This window comes from Bos mutus, chromosome 20 (genome assembly GCF_027580195.1).
Source record: "Bos mutus isolate GX-2022 chromosome 20, NWIPB_WYAK_1.1, whole genome shotgun sequence".
In the NCBI taxonomy this organism is placed as follows: Eukaryota; Metazoa; Chordata; class Mammalia; order Artiodactyla; family Bovidae; genus Bos; species Bos mutus.
Window position 1 is genome coordinate 23,757,561 of NC_091636.1, and position 24,698 is coordinate 23,782,258.

The 24,698-nt window shown below is 39.9% G+C and overlaps 2 protein-coding genes across 4 annotated transcripts in view; both read left to right on the forward strand.

Annotated features, from left to right (window-relative positions):
• Nucleotides 1–24,698, forward strand: part of CWC27 (CWC27 spliceosome associated cyclophilin) — a 268,469-nt gene that overhangs the window by 206,980 nt on the left and 36,791 nt on the right. For all 3 annotated transcript variants that reach the window (XM_070357521.1, XM_070357523.1, XM_005892771.3), the window contains exons 12-13: nt 7,229–7,338; nt 16,755–16,858. In XM_070357521.1, the coding sequence (XP_070213622.1) occupies nt 7,229–7,338; nt 16,755–16,858 (214 nt within the window). The remainder of the gene's footprint in view (nt 1–7,228; nt 7,339–16,754; nt 16,859–24,698) is intronic.
• LOC102265982 (large ribosomal subunit protein uL11-like) lies at nt 11,384–12,020 on the forward strand. The gene has a single exon (XM_070357834.1). It carries the CDS (start codon nt 11,467–11,469, stop codon nt 11,962–11,964), a length of 498 nt encoding a protein of 165 aa, XP_070213935.1. The 5' UTR covers nt 11,384–11,466; the 3' UTR covers nt 11,965–12,020.

Consider the following 24,698-nt stretch of genomic DNA (forward strand, 5'->3'; position numbering starts at 1 on the left):
GGTCATACCTGAATGGTCTAGTGGTTTTCCCTACTTTCTTCAGTTTAAGTCTGAATTTGGCAATAAGGAGTTCATGATCTGAGCCACAGTCAGTTCCCAGTCTTGTTTTTGCTGACTATATAGACCTCCATCTTTGGCTGCAAAGAATATAATCAATCTGATTTCGGTGTTGACCATCTGGTGATGTCCATATGTAGCGTCTTCTCCTGTGTTGTTGGAAGAGGGTGTTTGCTATGACCAGTGCGTTCTCTTGGCAAAACTCTATTAGCCTTTGCCCTGCTTCATTCTGTACTCCAAGGCCAAATTTGCCTGTTACTCCAGGTGTTTCTTGACTTCGTACTTTTGCATTCCAGTCCCCTATAATGAAAAGGACATCTTTTTGGGGTGTTAGTTCTAAAAGGTCTTGTAGGTCTTCATAGAACCGTTCAACTTCAGCTTCTTCAGCGTTACTGGTTGGGGCATAGGCTTGGATTACTGTGATATTGAATGGTTTGCCTTGGAAACGAACAGAGATCATTCTGTCATTTTTGAGATTGCATCCAAGTACTGCATTTCATACTCTTTTGTTGACCATGATGGCCACTCCATTTCTTCTGAGGGATTCCTGCCCACAGGAGTAGATTAATGGTCATCTGAGTTAAATTCACCCATTCCAGTCCATTTTAGTTAGCTGATTCCTAGAATGTCGACGTTCACTCTTGCCATCTCTTGTTTGACCACTTCTAATTTGCCTTGATTCATGGACCTAACATTCCAGGTTCCTATGCAATATTGCTCTTTATAGCATCGGACCTTGCTTCTATCACCAGTCACATCCACAACTGGGTATTGTTTTTGCTTTGGCTCCATCCCTTCATTGTTTCTGGAGTTATTTCTCCACTGATCTCCAGTAGCATATTGGGCACTTACCGACCCAGGGAGTTCCTCTTTTGGTATCCTAACATTTTGCCTTTTCATACTGTTCATGGGGTTCTCAAGGGAAGAATACTGAAGTGGTTTGCCATTCCCTTCTCCAGTGGACCACATTCTGTCAGACCTCTCCACCATGACCCGCCCATCTTGGGTGGCCCAACAGGGCATGGCTTAGTTTCATTGAGTTAGACAAGGCTGTGGTCCATGTGATCAGATTGGCTAGTTTTCTGTGATTATGGTTTCAGTGTGTCTGCCCTTTGATGCCCTCTCGCAATACCTACCGTCTTACTTGGGTTTCTCTTACCTTGGACGTGGGGTTATCTCTTCATGGCTGCTCCAGCAAAGTGCAGCTGCTGCTCCTTACCTTAGAAGAGGGGTATCTCCTCATGGCCACCCCTCCTGACCTTGAACATGGAGTAACTCCTCTCGGCCGGTGCCCCTGACCTCTGGCGTGTGGTAGCTCCTCTTGGAGCATAGGTATGCTCCTAATAATAGCATAGGATATACCTACGCTAAGATAGCATAGATAATGCCATCCTAACAATAGCATAGGTAAGCTTTAAACCCTCTCTTGGTGGCTAATATTCTAAACAAGAATCAGCAACATAATACTTATAATCAGTGGCTTGATTTCTTAACTATTTTTACATATATTATTTTTACTTTACCTATTACATTACTTTCTAGAATGAAAAGCCAGGCATACAGTGGGAACACATTAAATTTTGTTTTCTGAACTGAACTTTTAATTGAAGACAGTAGGGCACAGTATGAGATTTTACTATCAGATAGACTTGGGTTCAAGTTACAGCTTTAGTATATTCTAATTGTGGTCTTAACCCTGTTTCTTAATTTGTAAAATAGGTTTATAGATGCTTTCTTCATAGAGAGTCAAAGAACCGTAGCATGGTACCTAACATATAGTAGGTATTTAGTAAATGTTCTTTTTCCCCCCATTCTTCATTCCTAGTTATTTAGCATACATTTTGTTGAGATTTCAGTTAATGACAAATAGTTGTCATATTGCATTACTATTTATAAATTACCCAGCATATATTAAGATTTTTAAGAAAGGTATTAGATGTGGAGCACTGTGTACTTAAAGAAACTGATTTTTTTTCATGCCCCTTTTCTATGTTATTAGATAATTTTATGTCACTAACATCATCCGGTCATTTACTCAATTTTTGCTTATTCTGGGACATTCAAAGTGAAAGTGAAAGTTGCTCAGTCATATTTGACTCTTTGCAACCCCAAGGACTGTAGCCTGCTAGGCTCTTCTGTCCATGGAATGCTCCAGGACAGAACACTGGAGTGGATAGCCGCTCCCTTCTCCAGGGGATCTTTCCAACTGAGGGATCAAACCCAGGTCTCCCACATTGCAGGCAGATTCTTTACCGTCTGAGCCACCAGAGAAACCATGAATGTGCTACTTTTTCTTCTGGCCACATGGACTGAGTTAAAACAGAACATCTTTCTCCAAATATATAGAAATGCTAGGTAAAATATGATCCAGCCCAATTCAAATCTTAGCTAAATATATACGGAATCTAGAAAAATGGTACTGATGAACCCACTTGCAGGGCAGGAATAGAGACACAAATATAGAGAATGGATTTATGGACACAACATGGGAAGGAGAGAGTGAGAGAGTAGCATGGACATGTTTACACTGCCATGTGTAAAATAGACAGCTAGTGGGAAGCTGTGTACAACACAGGGAGGCAGCCCGGTGCTCTGTGCTGATACAGAGTGGAAGGAGGCGGGGTGAGAGGGTGGCTCAGCAAGGCTGATTGACATTGTAAGGCAGAAACCAATGCAACATTGTAAAGCACTTATCCTCCAATTAAAAAATAAATAATTAGCTAAGCTTGAAAGAGACAGAGAGGGGGTTGGTGGAATGGCACCCCACTCCAGGACTCTTGCCTGGAAAATCCCATGGACAGAGGAGCCTGGTAGGCTGCAGTCCATGAGGTCTCTAAGAGTCGGACACGACTGAGCAACTTCACTTTGACTTTCACTTTCATGCATTGGAGAAGGAAATGGCAACCCACTCCAGTACTCTTGCCTGAGAATCCCAGGGACGGGGGAGCCTGGTGGGCTGCCGTCTATGGGGTCACACAGAGTCGGACACGACTGAAGTGACTTAGCAGCAGCAGAAACAAAGGGGAGGCCCAACTAGAGCATTAAATGCTCAAACTGACACAGCAGTTGCCCAGAGGGATATTGAAACCAGATGTGGTCTCTGATAGCTAGAAGTTCCGGTTTTAATATCACACTTAGAGATACAGTCTTGGATCAACAGAAGAAGAAGCTAGAAAAACTGTCCTCCTGGTCACGAAGTCCACAAAGAAGCTTGTCAGTTTTCAAAACTATATATGGAAGGAAAAAAAAAGTCTGTCATAAAAAATCAAAACTCTAAACCTCTACCAGGCACAGCTATAAACTCTGAATGTACACTACCTATGTGGTACAGAAAGCCTAAGCCAGGAAATTAACTTGGGGGAAAATGGCTGTGCACGAATGGAACCCCTTAATTTCCTGGTAGCAACAAATGCAGAAGCTCTCTGGAGGAATGCTGACACAATCCTGGGTGCCAGGGATTCCTATGGAGCATGATGAAGATGCAGCTCTAGCTATAGGAACACTCAAAATCAAGAATTAGAAAACGCATGGAGAAATAACCACTGTGGGGAGAGAGTCAGAAGCCATAACAAAGCAACTCCAAGAATAATCCAAAAGATAAAATATAACAAGTGTGTTTAAGATAAAGAAGTTTTTAAATATATAAAAATCATAATAAAAGACTTAGGCCATCCAAAAAAAATGGGTCAATTTGAAAAGGAAATAGAATATCTAGAATTTTAAAATATGATTATTAAAATCAACAACTCAGTTTATGTCTTAAAACTGATTAGTCCGTCTAGTCAAGGCTATGGTTTTTCCAGTGGTCATGTATGGATGTGAGAGTTGGACTGTGAAGAAGGCCGAGTGCCAAAGAATTGATGCTTTTGAACTGTGGTGTTGGAGAAGACTCTTGAGAGTCCCTTGGACTGCAAGGAGATCCAACCAGTCCATTCTGAAGGAGATCAGTCCTGGGATTTCTTTGGAGGGAATGATGCTAAAGCTGAAACTCCAGTACTTTGGCCACCTCATGCGAAGAGCTGACTCATTGGAAAAGACTCTGATGTTGGAAGGGATTGGGGGCAGGAGGAGAAGGGGATGACAGAGGATAAGATGGCTGGATGGCATTACCGACTCGATGGACATGAGTCTGAGTGAACTCCGGGAGTTGGTGATGGACAGGAAGGCCTGGCGTGCTGTGATTCACGGGGTCGCAAAGAGTTGGACACGACTGAGCGACTGAACTGAATTGAACTGAACTGAAACAGAGAATTAGTGAACTAAAGTAGAGCTAAGGAAATTACTCAGAGTATAGTACTGAGGAATAAAAACATGAAAAATGAATGTGCTGTGAACATTTGATCACACTATAAACAGAAGTGCTTCATACTGATATAATATGCCCCATTAGGAAATACAAGAGTTGACCGTATTTTTTCACACAGTTGGGTTTGTGTTGCAGATAATCATTGCGTTTGGCTGTGTGTACCATGTTGAAGTGTTTCGGAGAAGGCAGTGGCACCCAACTCCAGTACTCTTGCCTGGAAAATCCCATGGACAGAGGAGCCTGATGGGCTGCAGTCTGTGGGGTCGCTGAGAGTCAGACACGACTGAGCGACTTCACTTTGACTTTTCACTTTCATGCATTGGAGAAGGAAATGGCAACCCACTCCACTGTTCTTGCCTGGAGAATTCCAGGGATGGGGGAGCCTGGTGGGCTGCCGTCTCTGGGGTCCCACAGAGTCGGACACGACTAAAGCGACTTAGCAGCAGCAGCAGATAACTACAATCTAGCTAATTAACATATATCCATCACCTCACAGCGTTACACTTTGTTTGCATATGTATAGTGACCACCTTTCTTAGCAAATTATAGGTATACAATACAGTATTATTAACTGTATTTACCATCAGTTCAGTTCAGTTCAGTTGCTCAGTCGTGTCCGACTCTCTGCGACTCCATGAATTGCAGCATGCCAGGCCTCCCTGTCCATCACCGACTCCCGGAGTTCACCCAAACTCAAGTCCATCGAGTGGGTGATGCCATCCAGCCATCTCATCCTCTGTCGTCCCCTTCTCCTCCTGCCCCCAATCCCTCCCAGCATCAGAGTCTTTTCCAAAACTCTTAACATGAGGTGGACAAAGTATTGGAGTTTCAGCTTTAGCATCAGTCCTTCCAATGAACACCCAGGACTGATCTCCTTTAGGATGGACTGGTTGGATCTCCTTGCAGTCTAAGGGACTCTCAAGAGTCTTCTCCAACACCACAGTTCAAAAGCATCAATTCTTCGGCGCTCAGCTTTCTTCACAGTCCAACTCTCACATCCATACGTGACCACTGGAAAAACCATAGCCTTGACTAGATGGACCTTTATTGGCAAAGTAACGTCTCTGCTTTTGAATATGCTATCTAGGTTGGTCATAACTTTCCTTTCAAGGAGTAAGTGTCTTTTAATTTCATGGCTGCAGTCACCATCTGCAGTGATTTTGGAGCCCCCAAAAAATAAAGTCTGACACTGTTTCCACTGTTTCCCCATCTATTTCCATGAAGTGATGGGACCAGATGCCATGATCTTAGTATTCTGAATGTTGAGCTTTAAGCCAACTTTTTCACTCTCCACTTTCACTTTCATCAATAGGCTTTTTAGTTCCTCTTCACTTTCTGCCATAAAGTTGGTGTCATCTGAGTATCTGAGATTATTGATATTTCTCCCAGCAATCTTGATTCCAGCTTGTGCTTCCTCCAGCCCAGTGTTTCTCATGATGTACTCTGCATATAAGTTAAATAAGCAGGGTGACAATATACAGTCTTGACGTACTCCTTTTCCTATTTGGAACCAGTCTGTTGTTCCATGTCCAGTTCTAACTGTTGCTTCCTGACCTGCATACAGATTTCTCAAGAGGCAGGTCAGGTGGTCTGGTATTCCCATCTCTTTAAGAATTTTCCACAGTTTATTATGATCCACACAGTCAAAGACTTTGGCATAGTCAATAAAGCAGAAAGAGATGTTTTTCTGGAACTCTCTTGCTTTTTCAATGATCCAGCAGATGTTGGCAATTTGATCTCTGGTTCCTCTGCCTTTTCTAAAACCAGCTTGAACATCTGGAAGTTCATGGTTCACGTATTGCTGAAGCCTGGCTTGGAGAATTTTGAGCATTACTTTACTAGCGTGTGAGATGATGCTGTACCTTAAATCTCCAGAACCTTCCTATCCCACATAATTGAATCTTTGTAACCTTTGACATCAAAATCATCTGGTAACCGTAAGAAGATCCCTTGTTTCTTAGTTCACACATTTTTTTTAACTAGATAATCTCTTGAACAAAATGGCTGATTATTAATATATTACACATTAATTATGCTTCTCAAACTAGGTAACAGAGAGGCAAGCAACAAACCAAGATTTGACTAGAACCATTTGTGATATTCTTGATTACAACTGGCTCATCTTGGTTTGTCAGCCAAAGATGAGAAGATATAGGTTTTTTTCTTAAGTCACAAATTTTCATTAATATATTTAAATGTTAGTATTGTAAAATATTGGTACCTTTTTTTTTTTTTGAGGCAACACTGTATTCTGTGAACCCAGATGTTAACTAATCTTTGTATGGAATTTATTGCAGGATCAAATCCATAATTTTTTTTTTCTCATTTCTAATTTAGAAAATGTTACTTTTATCTGCTTCTGGGCAACTGTCCTCATTTTTTTTAGATATTTATATTTTATGATGCTATTAAATTGAAGTTGTTTGTTGTTGTTTTGTTATTGTTTTAACTGGGGAGCAGAAATGGCAAGTAATTGGAAAATCAACCAATATTGAATGATTATATCTTATAAGGCAAAGGAATAATATGAAATGGTATTGCTGAATTTTAGGAATATCTTATTTTAAAGGTGAGATAGGTGATTTTATAGTCAAATAATTACAAGTGAGAATAACTATAATAGTACAGTATAAAATAAAGACATTAAAATTGGTTGTTTAATTAAAATCAGTCACCTTCTAATCTAGGAAATCACTGTGGAGTCTTTAGAGTTTATTGGTTTGTTTGTTGAGTTTTCTTTTTTTAATGGAGGAAAACCAGTCCGAGGTTCTGACCTCCTCTTCAGCAATAGACATTCATAGACTTCAGTATGAATCCATACAGCCTTTTTACTGTTTATTCTAAAACTAGTCTATTATTCCTCAGAGGAAGAGGCTGCTCCAGATGGTGCTGTTGCAGAATACAGACGAGAAAAGCAAAAGTATGAAGCTTTGAGGAAGCAGCAGGCAAAGACAGGAACTTCCCGGGAAGACCAGGTAACTTCACAAACCAAAATCCATATGCAATTCATTGCCTTTTAATTGTATGCAGGAATTGTTAACAGAACCTATTTTGATTATACATGAGGGAAAACATTATGTCTTAAAAATGAAAAAGTATATATAACATATGGTGAGGTGACCAGGACCTTGGCCATTCAAGCAAAGATCCAGATGATAGAGTTCTTTCCAGATAGAAAGGTATAAAGCCTGGGACTTTCAAGTTTTAACTTTGTGCATGTGTGCTAAGTCACTTCAGTCATGTCCGGCTCTTTGCGACCCCATGCACTGTAGCCTGCCAGACTCCTCTGTCCAAGGGATTCTCTAGGCAGGAATACTGGAGTGGGTTGCCATGCCCTCCTCCAGGGGATCTTCCTCATCCAGGGATTGATCTCAGGTCTCTTTAAGTCTCCGCATTGGCAGGTGGGTTCTTTACCACTAGCGCCACCTGGGAAGCCTTAAATCATGGGTACCTGCTATAGGCCTTAGGTATCCTAGGGGATCTTCCTGACGCAGGAATTGACCCAGGTCTCCCTCATTGCCAGCAGATTCTTTTCCGTCTGAGCCTCCAGGGAAGTCCTCCCTAATTAAACACAGGAACCTGGTAAAACCACATATTACCAGATACTCAGATAGAATCTTTGCTAAGTGAATATTATGAGACCATAATTATAAATGATGAAGGGCTCAGCATCTCACCTGCTGCCTAGCCAACTTCGCTTGAAATAGTACACTGCCTATAAATAAGGCACTTGGTCTGCTGGTTAACGTCTACCATAAACAATATTGCAAAACTCTCTTTACTGAAAGTAATTCCTGAATCTTTAGCTAATAATATAAGAAGATTGTCAGAAATCAAGAATAAAGAAGATAGGAAGTTAGCTCAACAACTTGGGGGTCAGCACCATGCAGCACTTGGCACTTGGTGAGATAGAGCCCTTGAGCAGCCCTTTATGTTGAAAAGATAGGGGGCAGACCAAAATTACTTATATTTGGTGCTGCCATATATATATGAGAACACATCATTTTAGGCATATAAATAAAACAGGCAAAATAAAAGTAAATTAAAAAGCCCAGGCCTGTTTGAATAAATTAATCTAATCAGGAACTGTATTATAAATGACACCTAATTACTGGTAAGGAAGATCACGCATCAGTGCCTAGCGTGAAAATAATCATAGGGAAAATTCAACGAGAATTCAGGTATAGGAAATTATAATTACAGAGAACTAACTTATGTGCAATTTTCAAAAGAAATGGCACATCAAATGAAATTAAGAAAAGTCCTTTATTAACTTGTTTTCATGGAGTCACAAAGTCCTCTGAATGTATTACCAAAAGATGTTAAGGATCACTGTTATCCTTGCATTTCTCTTTCTTCCTCCTAGTAAATAATTATTAAAAATCTACCATGTCCTAATCACTGTAGTTGGTGGTAAACAAGGCAGAAACGTCCCTATCTTCTCTGAGCTATCCGAAAAAAATAGGCAGTTAAACAAGTAATACCAATAAAAGGGGATGAGCATTATGACAGGTTAGATATAGGGAATTATGTAAAGGTATCGCATAATACGGCATAAGAATCCGGAAAGGCTTCCCTGAGAAAATGATTTGTCAACTTGAGGGTTACTAAGAAGATACATGGCTAGACAAGAATACTATATGAGAAGTCTTTAACCTCTTTGCAAAGAACGAAAAGATGTTAAATATGACTGGAACTTAAACTAAGAGAAAGAAAGAGATGAGGCTGGAGAGGTAAGCAGGAGCCAGTTCACACAGGATATTTTTGAGCCATATGAAGGAGTTGAGATTTACCCTAAAAGCAGTGGGGAGACATCAAAGAAAGAAGGTATTATAATCCCATTTGCAGTTTGGGAAGATCTGTCCAGCCTGGTTGCTGTATGGAGAGTAGAGGACCTGGGGCAGCACTGGAGGAGCAAAGGCCATTTGAGAGACCCATGTATACACATGTGTGCAAAAGGTCTACCAGGGGAGGCGCCATCAACACATCTTCTTCATCAACACAGCTGGGAGGCTCACTCTGTGCTGAAGAGAATGCGGTTAGTGGTTAGTCCTTTATTCCTCCTGCAGGAGCCAGAAGACTGATTCCTCTGGATGCCAAACATTAATACCTCCATGCAGATCCTGTTTTCTTCCATTTCTTTTCACAGTGTCTGCTTTTTTTTGGCTAGTATCTGTCTTGCCTTTCAAATGCAACTAGAGAAAGTCCAATCTTGAAAATAGGAAATGTTTAGAAAGGCCAACCGAATGCAGAGTTCCAGAGAATGGCAAAGAGAGATAAGGCCTTTGTAAATGAACAATGCAAAGAAATAGAGGAAAACAACAGAATCGAAAAGACTCAAGATCTCTTCAAGAAAATTGGAGTCATCAAGGGAACATTTCATGCAAAGATGGGCTCAATAAAGGACATAAATGGCAAGGACCTAACAGAAGCAGAAGAGGTTAAGAAAAGGGGGCACAGATACACAGAAGAACTGTGTATGTCTTACTGACCCAGATAACCACAAAAAAAGATGTCTTAATGACCAGATAACCACAACAGCACAAGAGATGATTCTACAAATGGACATCACCAGATGGTCAATACCGAAATCAGACTGATTATATTCTTGGCAGCTGAAGATGGAGAAGCACTATACAGTCAGCAAAAACAAGACCGGGAGCTGACTGTGACTCAGATCATGAACTCCTTATTGCCAAATTCAGACTTAAATTGAAGAAAATAGGGAAAACCACTAGACCATTCAGGTATGACCTAAATTAAATCCCTTGCAATTATACAGTGGAAGTGAGAAAAAGATTCAAGGGATTAGATCAGATAGAGAGAGTGCCTGAAGGACTGTGAACAGAGGTTTGTAACATTGTACAAGAGGCAGTGATCAAGACCATCCCCAAAAAGAAAATGCAAAAAGGCAAAACGGTTGTCTGAGGAGGCTTTACAAATAACTGAGAAAAGAAAAGAAGCTAAAGGCAAAGGAGAAAAGGAAAGATATATCCATATGAATGCAGAGTTCCAAAGAATAGCAAGGAGAGATAGGAAAGACTTTCTCAGAGATAAGTGCAAAGAAATAAAGGAGCACAATAGAATGGGAAAGACTAGAGGTCTCTTCAAGAAGATTAGAGATACCAAGGGAACATTTCATGCAAAGATGGGCTCAATAAAGGACAGAAACAGCATGGACCTAACAGAAGCAGAAGATATTAAGAACAGGTGTCAAGAATACACATAAGAACTATACCTAAAAGATCTTCATGACCCAGATAATCATGATGGTGTGGTCACTCACCTCAGACATCCTGGAATGCGAAGTCAAGTGGGCTTTAGAAAGCAGCACTACAAACAAAGCTAGGGGAGGTGATGGAATCCCAGCTGAACTATTTCAAATCCTAAAAGATGATGCTGTGAAAGTGCTGCACTCAATATGCCAGCAAATTTGGAAAACTCAGCAGTGGCCACAGGACTGGAAAAGCTCAGTTTTCATTCCAATCTCAAAGAAAGGCAATGCCAAAGAATCCACAAATTACCACACAGTTGCACCCATCTCACATGCTAGCAAAGTAATGCTCAAAATTCTCCAAGACAGGCTTCAACAGTACGTGAACTGAGACCTTCCAGGTGCTCAAGCTGGGTTTAGAAAAGGCAGAGGAGCCAGAGGAGCCATTTCAGATGTTGAAATTGCCAACATCCACTGGATCACAGAAAAGGCAAGAGAATCCCAAAACAATATCTACTTCTGCTTCATTGACTACTCTAAAGCCTTTGACTGTGTGGATCACAACAAACTGTGGACAATTCTTAGAGTGGAGAATACTCTCAGACCACCTGACCTGCCCTCTGGAAATCTGTATGCAGGTCAAAAAGCAACAGATAGAACTGGACATGGAACAATGGACTGGTTCCAAATTGTGAAAGGAGTACATCAAGGCTGTATATTGTCACTTTGCTTATTTTAACTTATATGCAGGATACATCATGAGAAATGCTTGACTGGATGAAGCACAAGATGGAATCAAGCTTTCGGCTTTCGGCTCGGGGGAGGCAGAGGTGCAACTTTCTTTTGGTCGTCCCGAATCCGGGTTCATCCGACACCAGCCGCCTCCACCATGCCGCCTAAGTTCGACCCCAATGAGATAAAAGTCGTGTACCTGAGGTGCACCGGTGGGGAAGTCAGTGCCACGTCTGCCCTGGCCCCCAAGATCGGCCCTCTGGGTCTGTCTCCAAAAAAGGTTGGTGATGACATCGCCAAGGCAACTGGTGATTGGAAGGGTCTGAGGATTACAGTGAAACTGACCATTCAGAACAGACAAGCCCAGATTGAGGTGGTACCTTCTGCTTCTGCCCTGATCATCAAAGCCCTCAAGGAACCACCAAGGGACAGAAAGAAGCAGAAAAACATTAAGCACAGTGGAAACATTACTTTTGATGAGATCGTCAACATTGCCCGGCAGATGCGGCATCGGTCTCTAGCTAGAGAACTTTCTGGAACCATTAAAGAGATCCTGGGGACCGCCCAGTCGGTGGGCTGCAATGTTGATGGCCGCCACCCTCATGACATCATAGATGATATCAACAGTGGCGCAGTGGAGTGCCCTGCTAGTTAAGAACTGCAAAGGAAAAAGGAAAATAAAGGATCATTTGACAACCAAAAAAAAAAAAAGATGGAATCAAGATTGATTCCAGGAGAAATATCAATAACCTCAGATATGCAGATGACACCACCCATATGGCAGAAAGTGAAGAGAAACTAAAGAGCCTCTTGATGAAAGTGAAAGAGAAGAGTGAAAAAACTGGCTTGAAACTCAGCATTCAAAAAACTAAGGTCATGGCATCTGGTCCCATCACTAATGGCAAATGGGTGGGGAAACAATGGAAACAGTGACAGACTTTCTTTTTATGGGCTCCAAAATCACTGCAGATGGTAACTGCTGCCATGAAATTAAAAGACACTTGCTCCTTGGAAGAAAAGCCATCACCAACCTAGACAGCATATTAAAAATCAGAGATACTACTTTACCAGCAAAGGTCTGTCTAGTCAAAGCTATAATTTTTCCAGTAGTCATGTATGGATGTGAGAGTTGGACCTTAAAGAAGCTGAGTGCCGAAGAATTGATGCTTTTGAACTATGGTGTTGGAGAAGACTCTTGAGAGTCCCTTGGACAGCAAGGAGATCCAACCAGTCAATCCTAAAGAAATCAGTCCTGAATATTCATTGGAAGGACTGATGCTGAAGCTCCAATCCTTTGGCCACCTGATGCGAAGAACTGACTTATTGGAAAAGACCCTGATGCTGAGAAAGATTGAAGCAGGAGGAGAAGGGGATGACAGAGGATGAGATGGTGGGATGACATCACTAACTTGATGGACATGAGTTTGAGCAAGCTCTGGGAGTTGGTAATGGACATGAAAGCCTGGCATGCTGCAGTCCATGGTGTTGCAAAGAGTTGGACACGACTGACTGACTGAACTGAGCTGAGCTGAACCACAACAGTATGGTCACTCACCTAGAGCTGGACATCCTGGAGTGTGAAGTCAAGTGGACCTTAGGAAACATTACTACAAACAGAGCTAGTGGAGATGATGGAATTCCAGCAGAGCTATTTCAAATCCTAAAAGATAATGTTGTAAAATTGACTGGTATGCTGAATGTGAAATGCTGCACTGAATATGTCAGAAAATTTGGAGAACTCAGCAGTGGCCATGGGACTGGTAAAGGTCAGTTTTCATTCCAATCCCAAAGAAAGACAATGCCAAAGAATGTTCAAGCTACTGCACATTTACAGTCGTTTCACATGCTAGCAAGGTAATGCTCAAAATCCTTCAAGCTAGGCTTCAGCAGTATGTGAACCAGGAACTTCTAGGTTTACAAGCTGGGTTTCAAAGAGACAGAGGAACCAGAGATGAAACCACCAACATTCATTGGATCATGGAGAAAGCAAGCAAGTTCCAGAAAAACATCTACTTCTACTTCACTGACTAAACTAAATCTTTTGACTGTGTGGATCACAACAAGCTGTGGACAATTCTTAAAGAGTTGGGAATACCAGACTTATTTGTCTGGGAATACCACCTTACTTGTCTCCTGAGAAACCTATTTGCAAGTCAAGAACGAACAGTCAGAACCTTACACGGAATAGCAGACTGGTTCAAAATTGGGAAATGAGTACAACAAGACTGTATATTGTCACCTTGCTTATTTAACTTATATGCAGAATACATCATATGAAATGCCATGCTGGATGAATTACAAGCTAGAATCAAGGTTGCCGGGAGAAATACCAACAACTGCGGATATGCAGATGATATTACTCTAATGGCATAAAGTGAAGAGGAACTAAAGAGAGTCTTGATGAAAGTAAAAGACGAGAGTGAAAAGGCTGGCTTGAAACTCAGCATTCAAAAAACGAAGATCATGGCATTCACTCCCCTCACTTCATGGCAAATAGAAGGGGAAAAAGTGGAAGTAGTAAAAAATTTTATTTTCTTGGGCTCCAAAATCACTATGGACAGTGACTGCAGCCATGAGATTAAAAGAAGCTTGCTCCTTGGAAGAAAGGCTAGGACAAATCTAGACAACATATTAAAAAGCAGAGACATCACTTTGCCAACAATGGTCTGTATGGTCAAAAGTATGGTTTTCCAGTTGTCATGTATAGATGTGAGAACTGGACAATAAAAAAGGCTGAGCGCCAAAGAATTGATGCTTTTGAATTGTGGTGCTGGAGAAGACTCTTAGGAGTCCCTTGGACTGCAAAGAGATCAAACCAGTCAGTCCTAAAGAAAATCAACCCTGGAAGGACTGATGTTGAATATTCACTGGAAGGACTGATGTTGAATATTCACTGGAAGGACTGATGTTGAACCTGAAGCTCCAGTATTTTCACTGCTTGATGCAAAGAGCCGACTCATTGGAAAAGACCCTGATGCTGAGGAAGACTGACAGCAAAAGGAAAAGAGGAGCTGCAAGAGATAAGATGGTTAGATGGCATCACTGACTCAGTGGACATGAATCGAAGCAAACTCTAGGTAGGAGATAGAACCGGGGAGCCTGGTCTGCTGTAGTCCATGGAGTCACTAAGAGTCATGCATAACTTGGCGACTGAACAACAAAAAGAAAGGTATTTTGCTTGTCGTAGTCCCAGCTCTCCTCTGAGCAAATGCCAGTCAGTATCACATTAGTTGGCTCTAAAAACAGACTGTCTTGCCACTTTCACCTCAAAAGAATAAGATCCATGTCTAGTAATTTTCTAGGAAGTTTTAAAATCATTCCACTAAGAAGTCTCCTTTGTTTTCATTTTTATTTATGTCCCCAGAGAAGACATTTCCAAATTTGTGAAAACCCACCATTAAAAACTGATGGGGTTTGCTTTTAAGTGATAGATAGAGATACATGTTTGTAGACACATCCATGTAGAGATATGTGTTTATGAAATATATAAATATATAAACACATGCACATATACACACAGAGAAACAGGAAGCCCTGTAGGATATATACCAGATGTCCACAGTGGTTACTAATTCTTAGTGGTGGGATAGTAGATATTTTTATTTTGCTTGTGTGTATTTTCTAATATTTCTACAATAATTTCTTTCCATATTATAAAGCAAATACAATAAAAGTTTGTAGGCAGAATGGGTTTTTTTTTAATGAATAAGGTTTTAAAACAAAGGATGTTTTATTAACATTGTTTGAAGAGCTTAATCCTTTAATTACTACTTTAGAAACAAATAAAATATCTAAACCCTAACTCACTAGCAGCCCTTAAAATGCTTATGAGGATATTCTATAGGAATTTATAGTTTTTCCTTAAAACTCATCTCATTCAGCAATTGTGGTAATGTGTTTATTTTCAGCTATTATCTATGCAGGCATTAAATCTTACAAAAACATATAAGGCACTTTTCCCTATCATTTTTTAACAGTAATTTCCTTTGTTTCTTTTAGTTATTTTGACACCACCTGTCTTAGCGAGCTTAGGTTCTAGGCCACCAACACCTACTTAATTTTTTCATAAACTGTGGTCTTAATGATATTTTAGATAAATTCTGGAGCCTCCAAGTTACCATGACTATTAGATCTGTTTTTTACACATTGAACTATTACACATTTTCCCTTGTAAATATAAGTACGGTTAGCCCTTGAGCAACACAGCTTTGAACTTCATGGGTCCACTTATACTCAAATTTCTTTCAATAAATATATACTACAGTCCTGGACTAACCATGAATGGTTGCATAACCACAGAAGTAGAGAGAGGGCGGATTTTTAACTGCTCAGAGGGTGGGTGCCCTTATGCTGTTTAGGGGTCAACTATATTTCAGTACTGATTTCAGTGTGCCATTGTCTTAATTAGAAACTTGATTTTTTTTTTTTTTAGACAGGTGGTATTTTATCCCATTTCACAATTATGTACCTTCTAAAACTGTAGAATAAATTTTTTTTCTGATTTCTCTGCTCAAATTCTGAAACAAATTCTTAAGGTATAGCTGGAGACAATATGATTAATATTTAAGGCACTTGTTGTTTCCTCTTACCTGTAAAGGGCATGGGAGTCAAAAAGAAAATCAGAGGACTGGTCCCTTTTTTATAAAAATATACTCAACGTTATGGTTATATCCTACTTCTTTCACTTAACAATAGAATACTTCATGAATATAGTTTAATAATAGTGTAATCACACATTCACTGCTTTTTACCAAATTTATCTATTTTCTTATAAATAGACATTTAACATTTCCTTTTTCACTTGTATGAATATTGCTGCAGTGTACATCTCTTGCATAAGCCATTTTCGGTGTTTCAGATTATTTTTCTACATGTATTCCCAGGATTGGAATTACTGAATCAAAGGCAGCGAGCATTTATTGTTTCTGATACGTATAAAAAACTTTCCAAAGATGTCACTCCAGTTTACCCACCTTCCAGCAATTAATGTGTTCTTTCATTTCACCTTTCCCAACATCGACATCTTTATATTTTTGGAAATTTGTACAGTGAAAAGTGCTGTTTGTTGTTGGTGTTTTGTTTTTGACTTCACATTTCTTAGTGAAGTATTAATACCTCCCTATCCTGTGCACCCTAAAAACTTAGCTCTTAGTAAGCATGCATTTTAAAGTTTAAATGTCTTCTATATAAACAAGTTTATATCCCCCAAATCAGAAATAGTCAAATATTCCTGGGGGAAAATGTCAGTGCAAATACAAACAGGGCAATGTCAAGGTTTGTAAATATCAATCATGGTTATAATCGGAGGGCAGTTTTGTTATTTTCCTTCAAAGTTAGAAAATTGTTTTATGGAAGAATATTTTCTCTTCTACTAAATTTAAGTGTCTCTTCTGAAATTATATTTATCCTTATCAGGAAGTTTAGTAGTCCTAATTGTTATTTCAGACTCTTGCGCTGCTGAACCAGTTTAAATCTAAACTCACTCAAGCAATTGCTGAAACTCCTGAAAATGACATTTCTGAAACAGAAGTAGAAGATGATGAAGGATGGTAAGGCCTTTGATTTCTTTATATTAACTATGAACAAATGGACTCAGAGCAGAGACACTGTTAAAACAGTTTTATTATAGCATCTTTTCTTTTCAGACTTTACATTCAATTATATCCTCATCTTATATGGTCTCAATCTCCTTTTACTCCACTTCAGCTCAGTAAGCATAATGCTTTGTGTATTCCCACTGTTGTATTATCCAGTAGAATATACACAGGAAATATATGACACTATCCTTGCCCTAAATACTTGTCTAATATCATGGGAAAGATAAGACTCACGTTTAACAACTAGAAAACAGTCTTAGAAGATTCCGAGTCATTAATTTTTTTACACTTTCCCACAAACACTTTAGAACTCGTTAGTCCATTTCATAATCCTACTAAGTTCCTCTTCAAATTTATGATCTCCTGGATCCTAGCAATACATACACAGTTAACTCATTTTTATCTTTGGATATTTTTCAGCTTTAAAAGACACTGATAAGAAATAAAGGGATTAATGTCCTGTGCTTAGCACTTTATCCTATATTGGAGGGAAAAAAAAAAAAGAATTGTGCTTTCTCTTATCATTCTCCTCTGTCCTCCAGTTGACTTCACATGCAGTATATTAGGCCTCCCCACACCTAACTGCCTCCACCTCCCACAACACCCTGGCTCAGGCACGTTGCTGCAAGCAAGCCAGTGGGTCACCCCCACACATGACTCACTCTCTGGAGCCTCTGCACTGTCACAGTATGCCATCACCCCAACCCAGAACCTCAGCCTTACTTCCCTCTGCCAAACAGCGTCTCTCCCCCTTTCAAAACACTGTTCAGCACTCCCATGCTCCAGGAAACCAGTCAGCAAGATTTGTTGAGCACTCACAAATCTAGAGGGTGGAGGAAAGAGGGCTGGAACACATATTTAAAAGGACATAAAAACACTTGCTAAGAAAACATTTAAGCAAGTAAGACTCTGCAACTATATCTAACTTTAATCAAAAGGACCAGGTGGTGATGAGTTGAATGGGATGAAAGCACTTGTGTATTTCTCAGTCTGTAATTTCTGTATGATTTGGGTTATGATGCCAATGTTTGTAAAACCCTAAGTCTCTTTTAATAGGTTTCTATTGCTTATGTGTATTTGCTTATACTTAAATTCAAAGTTGCTTAAGACAGAAGCTGGCTCATCCCATAGTTCTTTGCCAAAGGTGAAGGCTCAGTGAGTGGTGAGTGACCCCCAGAGATAAATGCACATTGCACAGAACTCTCTGTTTTTTTCTATGACCGGACAGGTTTAGTTTTATTTTGGATTCCTTGAATGTCTCAAAATATCTTTCAAATGTTTCGGGTTCAGCCACCACACAAAAAAAAATGTTTTGCCAAGTCCTCTTCCTCTTATTTTTGAATCCATATGCATTTTTTAAGGAAATATGATCCATGTGTTTCTGATTCATTTACACTTAACTCATCAAGATGGTGTTTTGTAAGAGCAGTTTGATGCCCAATAAGTTTTTTTAACCTTTTTATAAGCCATTTAAGTCCTTTTTTATTGAACAGGAAAGTCACCAACAAATTTAAACCCAGAAATTTCATTTGAAACTCATAACCCACAGGATTCAAATTTACTTTCAACTTGGCAAGACCATTTAACTTCCCAAGGTTCTACCTAGTCCCTTGGTTCCATATCCTCTCATTTTGAATCCCTCATTAGCATCAGATATCAATTAGTGTTTTTGAAAGGGTCATTCTTATTTTTGATGTGATTTCACAATACAATCAATATTCTAACACCCTCATTAGAAAGTTAAAACAAACGGGAAAACTTCACCAGATTGGGGGTGGTGGTGGGAATAATCACAGGTCTAGAAATCTAGAACTAGAACTAGAAATTGGCTAGTTCTCCGTCTAGGAAACAAAAATAAGTGGTAAAGGAAGAGGCATTAGGATAAAGGAACCATTACCAGGTCTTCAGGGGGTTCCTTTCTGCTTCCAATTACAGTCACCTAACCAGAAAGTCTGGAGAAGGCAATGGCACCCCACTCCAGTACTCTTGCCTGGAAAACCCCATGGATGGAGGAGCCTGGTAGGCTGCAGTCCATGGGATTGCGAAGAGCCAGACACAACTGAGTGACTTCACTTTCACTTTTCCCTTTCATGCACTGGAGAAGGAAATGGCAACCCACTCTAGCATTCTCGCCTGGAGAATCCCAGGGATGGGGAAGCCTGGTAGGTTGCCATCTATGGGGTCGCACAGAATCGGACATGATTGAAGAGACTTAGCAGCAGCAGCAGCAGCAACCAGAAAGTCAAAAGTCTACACTATGTACCTACACACTTTTTGTATTTTTTTTTTAATCTAACATCTAATTAAAAAATATGGGGCTCTTATCTACCGCCTTTCTGTTGCAGTGTAAACTATTGAAATTTTGTAACCTGATAAGCAATGGCATCACTTCTGTTCATAAATAAACCAGTATAAACCAGTTCAGCTTTATCAAATCCCTGGTGATTTAGATCATCTCTCACAAAATATATTCCACTAGGAAAAGATGTCTTATATTCAGAATGATTTATAGCAAATATTATGAGTGCATGGCATATGCATGTGTGTTATGCATAAATTACATGGTTCCCAGACTGTTTTGTAGGTCACGCTTGCCACTTTTCTAAGAAGTGAAAGTCAGCCAGTGCTGTACAACACTGTCAGGGCCTGTTATCTGAGGTAAAATGATTGCTTCTAAGACATTTTTATGTGTCCGCATGAGTGACCACACATTGAGGGATCATTTTCATTTTCTGTCAAGATAGAAACCATTACCAATTTGTTATGTTTTCTTTTACTTGGCAAACTGTTCTATTCGCATTTTTGGCCGAGCTGCTGTATTGGCATGGTATACAACAGACATTTGGGTACCATTCAGCTGCGTTCTACTTTTTATGCAAAAAAAAGTGGGAAGGGGAGAGAAAGAAAAGAAATATGATTCTATTGTAAACACCGTATATGGTGTTTGATAATTATTCCCAGATTTCACTGTCTAACAAGGCATTTAAGAAAGTGTTATTAGTAGATCTAAGCTGAAGTGTGTGATAGAAATTTTTCACTCAGAACGATTAGCATTCCTCCTTTGCTGGGATATATACTGCCAATATTTGATAGTGGCAGTGGCGGGCACCAGATTCTAGTGCAGCAGCTAAAGGAACCTCTTGGCCATGACATTCCTTCTTCCCATCCTACATCCCATAACATCACATGCTCTTCTAGATATAGAAACCAACTTCAAACATGGATTTTATAAAACCAATTAGATACATAGCAGGAGTTATCAGCCAAAGGATTTGTATGACCATGTAGATGAAGTCCATATGCCATTTTGAGTTTAGTTAGATAAAGCTTGGTTAGCTCCCAAAAAAGTTTTGAGAGTTGTGTCTGACAAGGCAGTAGGGAGACTTATAAAAAAAAAGAAAGCCACCTGCTCCTTATGCAACAAAATTAGCATTCCAAGAGGAGGGGAAAAAATTAAGTCTATGAGAGTAGACTGCAGTCTTGTGAACATTAACTATTCACTACTGTGTTCCATTGAAACTTCTTTCCAGATCGTTAACATAAAACTTCACAACAAATGTACATGATAAAATAATAAACAGTATAAATGTCTATCTGCCTTCATCCCTTTTTCTCTTCTCTCTCTCCCTTCACCACTTTCCCTTAGTACACACAATATTCAGTAATATAAGAATAGGAAAACACTAACAATTGCAATGGTTGCCTTAAGTAAATTGGAGAAGGAAATAGCAACCCATTCCAGTATTCTTGCCTGGAGAATCCCAGGGACAGAGGAGCCTGGCGGGCCACGGTTCACGGGGTCACAAGAGTTGGATACGACTTAGCAGCTAAACCACCATCACCACCTCAAGTAAAGATTTTATTATATAAGGAAAAGATATTCACTGTAGAAAAACCAGAGTATAGATTCCTCAAAAGAAGTAAAGTAAATCACCTGTGATCCCAAACTCAACAATAAGTGGTATTAATTTATGCATGTATATATGCCCTTCCACATACTTATGCATATTTTCAGCAGAAATGAGATTATATAATGCTACAGTCTTATAATTTGCTTTTTGTCCCCTCAGCTATGTATAATAAATACTTTCCCTTGTGATATAAAACTTTATGATGTTCTGTTTGTATTCTGTACTGTGGCCATATAGTATTCCCTTAAATGCTGAACCACGTTTTACTTGGTCAGTTCCTTGTTGTTGGATGTTTAGGCTCTTTCCAGTTTTTATTATTATACACAGCACTGTAATGAACATCCTTATATCTGTGTCACTGCCAGTTTTCTCAGGATAAATTTATAAAACTGGAATTGCTTAGTCAGTGGGTATGCATGTTAGACTCTGCTAAATATTTTCAAGTGGCCCTAGCAAAATGTCATTCCAATTTATACTCCCAAGTAAATATCTTTTTTATGACTTGCTTTTAGGACTGTTAGAATCGTAAGAATTAATTATGGTACTTTGTAACGCTTAGTGAAAGAGTATAACATTTCAGAAGAAATGCTTTTCCCTTGTAAACTTTTAAAAAATACCCAGTCTGGTTTGCTTCTGTTTTTAATATATCAATAGCTGGTACATATTTCAACATAACTCCTCAAGATTGTCAGCTCTAAGTATCCTTGTTCTTGGTTCTGAAAAAGTCTTCAAGATAATCCTTTGTGTTAGAACTTTAGGATCTAGAATTTTTTTCCCATTTTATTGTTACACTTTGGCTTGCATTAAAAATCAGTTTTGTCTATCAGCCAGACAGTTTGTTTCTGCTAAAGACTAGAGTTCTGAGAACCACGTTAGCATAGCATAGAAGCAACAAGTACCAGTTGTCTTGAGTATCCAACACAGTGAAAATTTAATAATGTAGATTTAAAAAAAGATTAGAAACTGTTAGACAAATTTGGACCTCACTATAAGATACCATTAACGGATATAGCCTCATTTCATTCCTTGTACTAGCAAAGCTATAAACACCTTTTGTATGTAATACTATAATTACAAATGTAATGCATACTGTGTATGATTTGGTCATGTGTTGAATGAAAGGTGCTGTGACAACAAATGAGTATTTTAACTGTATTCCCCACTTCAAGCAGCACATTGCCAGGCAAGGATAATAACTTGGTGTTAGTTCAGTTCAGTCACTCAGTCATGTATGACTCTTTGCAACCCCATGGACTGCAGCACGCCAGGCTTCCCTGTCCATCACCAACTCCCAGAGCTTGCTCAAACTCATGTCCATCCAGTCGGTGATATCATCCAACCATCTCATCCTCTCTTGCCCCCTCCTCTTCCTGCCTTCAATCTTTCCCAGCATCAGGGCTTTTTCTAAGGAGTCAGTTCTTCACATCAGGTGGCCGAAGTATTGGAGCTTCAGCATCAGTTTTTCCAATGAATGTTCAGGACTGTTTTCCTTTAGGATTGACTGGTTTGATCTCCGTGAAGTCCTAGGGTCTCTCAAGAGTCTTCTCCAACACCACAGTTCAAAAGCATCAATTCTTTAGTGCTCAGCTTTCTTTAGGGTCCAACTCTCACATCCATACATGACTACTGGAAAAACCATAGCCTTGACTATAGGGACCTTTGTCGGCAAACTAATGTCTCCATTTTTTAATATGCTGTCTAGGTTTGTCATAGCTTTTCTTCCTAGGAGCAAGCTTTTCTTCCAAGATAAGATGAGGGCAAGTCCTTCTACTCCACCATCTGTTCAGCAGCCTGAAAGTGAAAGTCGCTCAATCATGTATGTCTCTTTGCGACCCCATGGACTATAAGTCCATGGAATTCTCTAGGCCAGAAACTGGAGTAGGTAGCCACTCCCTTCTCCAGGGGATCTTCCCAACCCAGGGATCAAACCCAGGTCTCGCAGACTGCAGGTGGATTCTTTACCAGCTAAGCCATCAGAAAAGCTGAAGAATACTGGAGTGGGTAGCATATCCCTTCTTCAGCAGATCTTCCCAACCTAGGAATCAAACCAGGGTCTCCTGCATTGCAGGCGGATTCTTTACCTGCTGAGCTACCAGGGAAGCCAAGTTGGTGTAGGCAAACACAAATACAGCTTTAAGGAGACTATGAGGCTAATGAAAGCCCAGATTAGCCACCTAAGAGATCTTTACCCTTTAGTGATAAGAAGAACTGCAGGTCTCAAACTATTGGTCTCTGGGCCACTTTTATACTCTTAAAAAATTTTGAGGACCCCAAAGAGCATTTGTTTATGTGAAATATATTTATTGATATTTAGCTTATTAGGAATTAATAATAGAAATTTTAAATCACTTCAAAATAACAATAATGAACCTATTACATTTAATGTAAGTAATGTACTTTTATGAAGAATAATTATATTTTCAAAGCAGAAAATAATTATATTCTCAGCAGCAAAAAAACTGAAGAGAGTGGTATTTATTTACATTTTCTCATATCTCTTATGTCCAGCATAACAGGAAGAGCTGGTTCTCATATCTGCATTCCACTCTGTTTTGATCTAATACATCATGTGTTCTCTGAAAATTTTCTCTGCACGTTCATGAGAGGATGAGAATAATGAGGGTAAATAATGTCTTAGTATTCATAGAAAATAATTTCGACATTGCAGGGACAGTGACCCCCAACATTTTGAGAACTGCTGAGTTAGAGCACCTTTAGTCACTGTGTGTGTCACGGTGGTCCTCACTTATCAGAGGGTATGACCCAATCTGTAAGTCCTGGGAAGCTTTATTCCAGATCCTGGATTGTGATCCTTGTTCTCAAGTGGTACCAAAGTGGTGCTTTCTGAAGTAAATGTGCCCAACACCGTTGACCTAGACTTGGTACTGTTGTTCTTGTTCAGTCACCCAGTCGTGTCCAACTCTTTGCAACCCCATGGACCACAGCACACCAGCCCTCCTTGTCCCTCTCCATCTCCCGAAGTTTGTCTAAGTTCATGTCCACTGCATCAGTGATGCCATCCAGCCATCTCATCCTCTGACGCCCTCATCCTGCTTCTGCCCTTAATCTTTCCCAACATCAGGGACTTTTCCAGTGAGTCAGCTGTTCTCATCAGATGACCAAAATACTGGAACTTCAGCTTCAGCATCAGTCCTTCCAAAGAGTATTCAGGGTTGATTTCCCTTAAGATTGACTGGTTTGATATCCTTGCTGTCCAAGGGACTCTCAGGAGTCTTCTCCAGCACCACTGTTCAAAGGCATCAATTCTTTGGTGCTCTGCCTTCTTTATGGTCCAGCTCTCACAACCGTATGTGACCACTGGGAAGACCATAGCCTTGACTGTACAGACCTTTGTCAGCCAAGTGATGTCTCTGCTTTTCAACATGCTGTCTAGGTTTGTCGTTTTCCTGTCAAGAATCAATCATCTTCTGATTCATGGCTGCAGTCACCATCCACAGTGATTTTAGAGCCCAAGAAGAAGAAATCTGTCACTACTTCCACTTTTTCCCCTTCTGTTTGCCATGAAGTAATGGGGCCAGATGCCATGATCTTAGTTTTTTCATATTTAGTTTTAACCTGGCTGTTTCACTCTCCTCCTTCACCCTCAAGAGGCTCTTTAGTTCCTCTTTGCTTTCTGCCATTAGAGTGGTATCATCTGCATTCTTGAGGCTGTTGAAGTTTCTCCTGCCTATCTTGATTCCAGCTTGTAACACATCCAGGCCGGCATTTCTCATGTGCTCAGGGTATAGGTTAAACAAACAGGGTGACGGCAGACAGCCCTGTCGTACTCCTTTCTCAATCCAGAACCTATCAGTTGTTCTATACAGGGTTCTAACTGTTGCTTCTCAACCCATGCATGTTTCTCAGGAGACAGGTAAGAT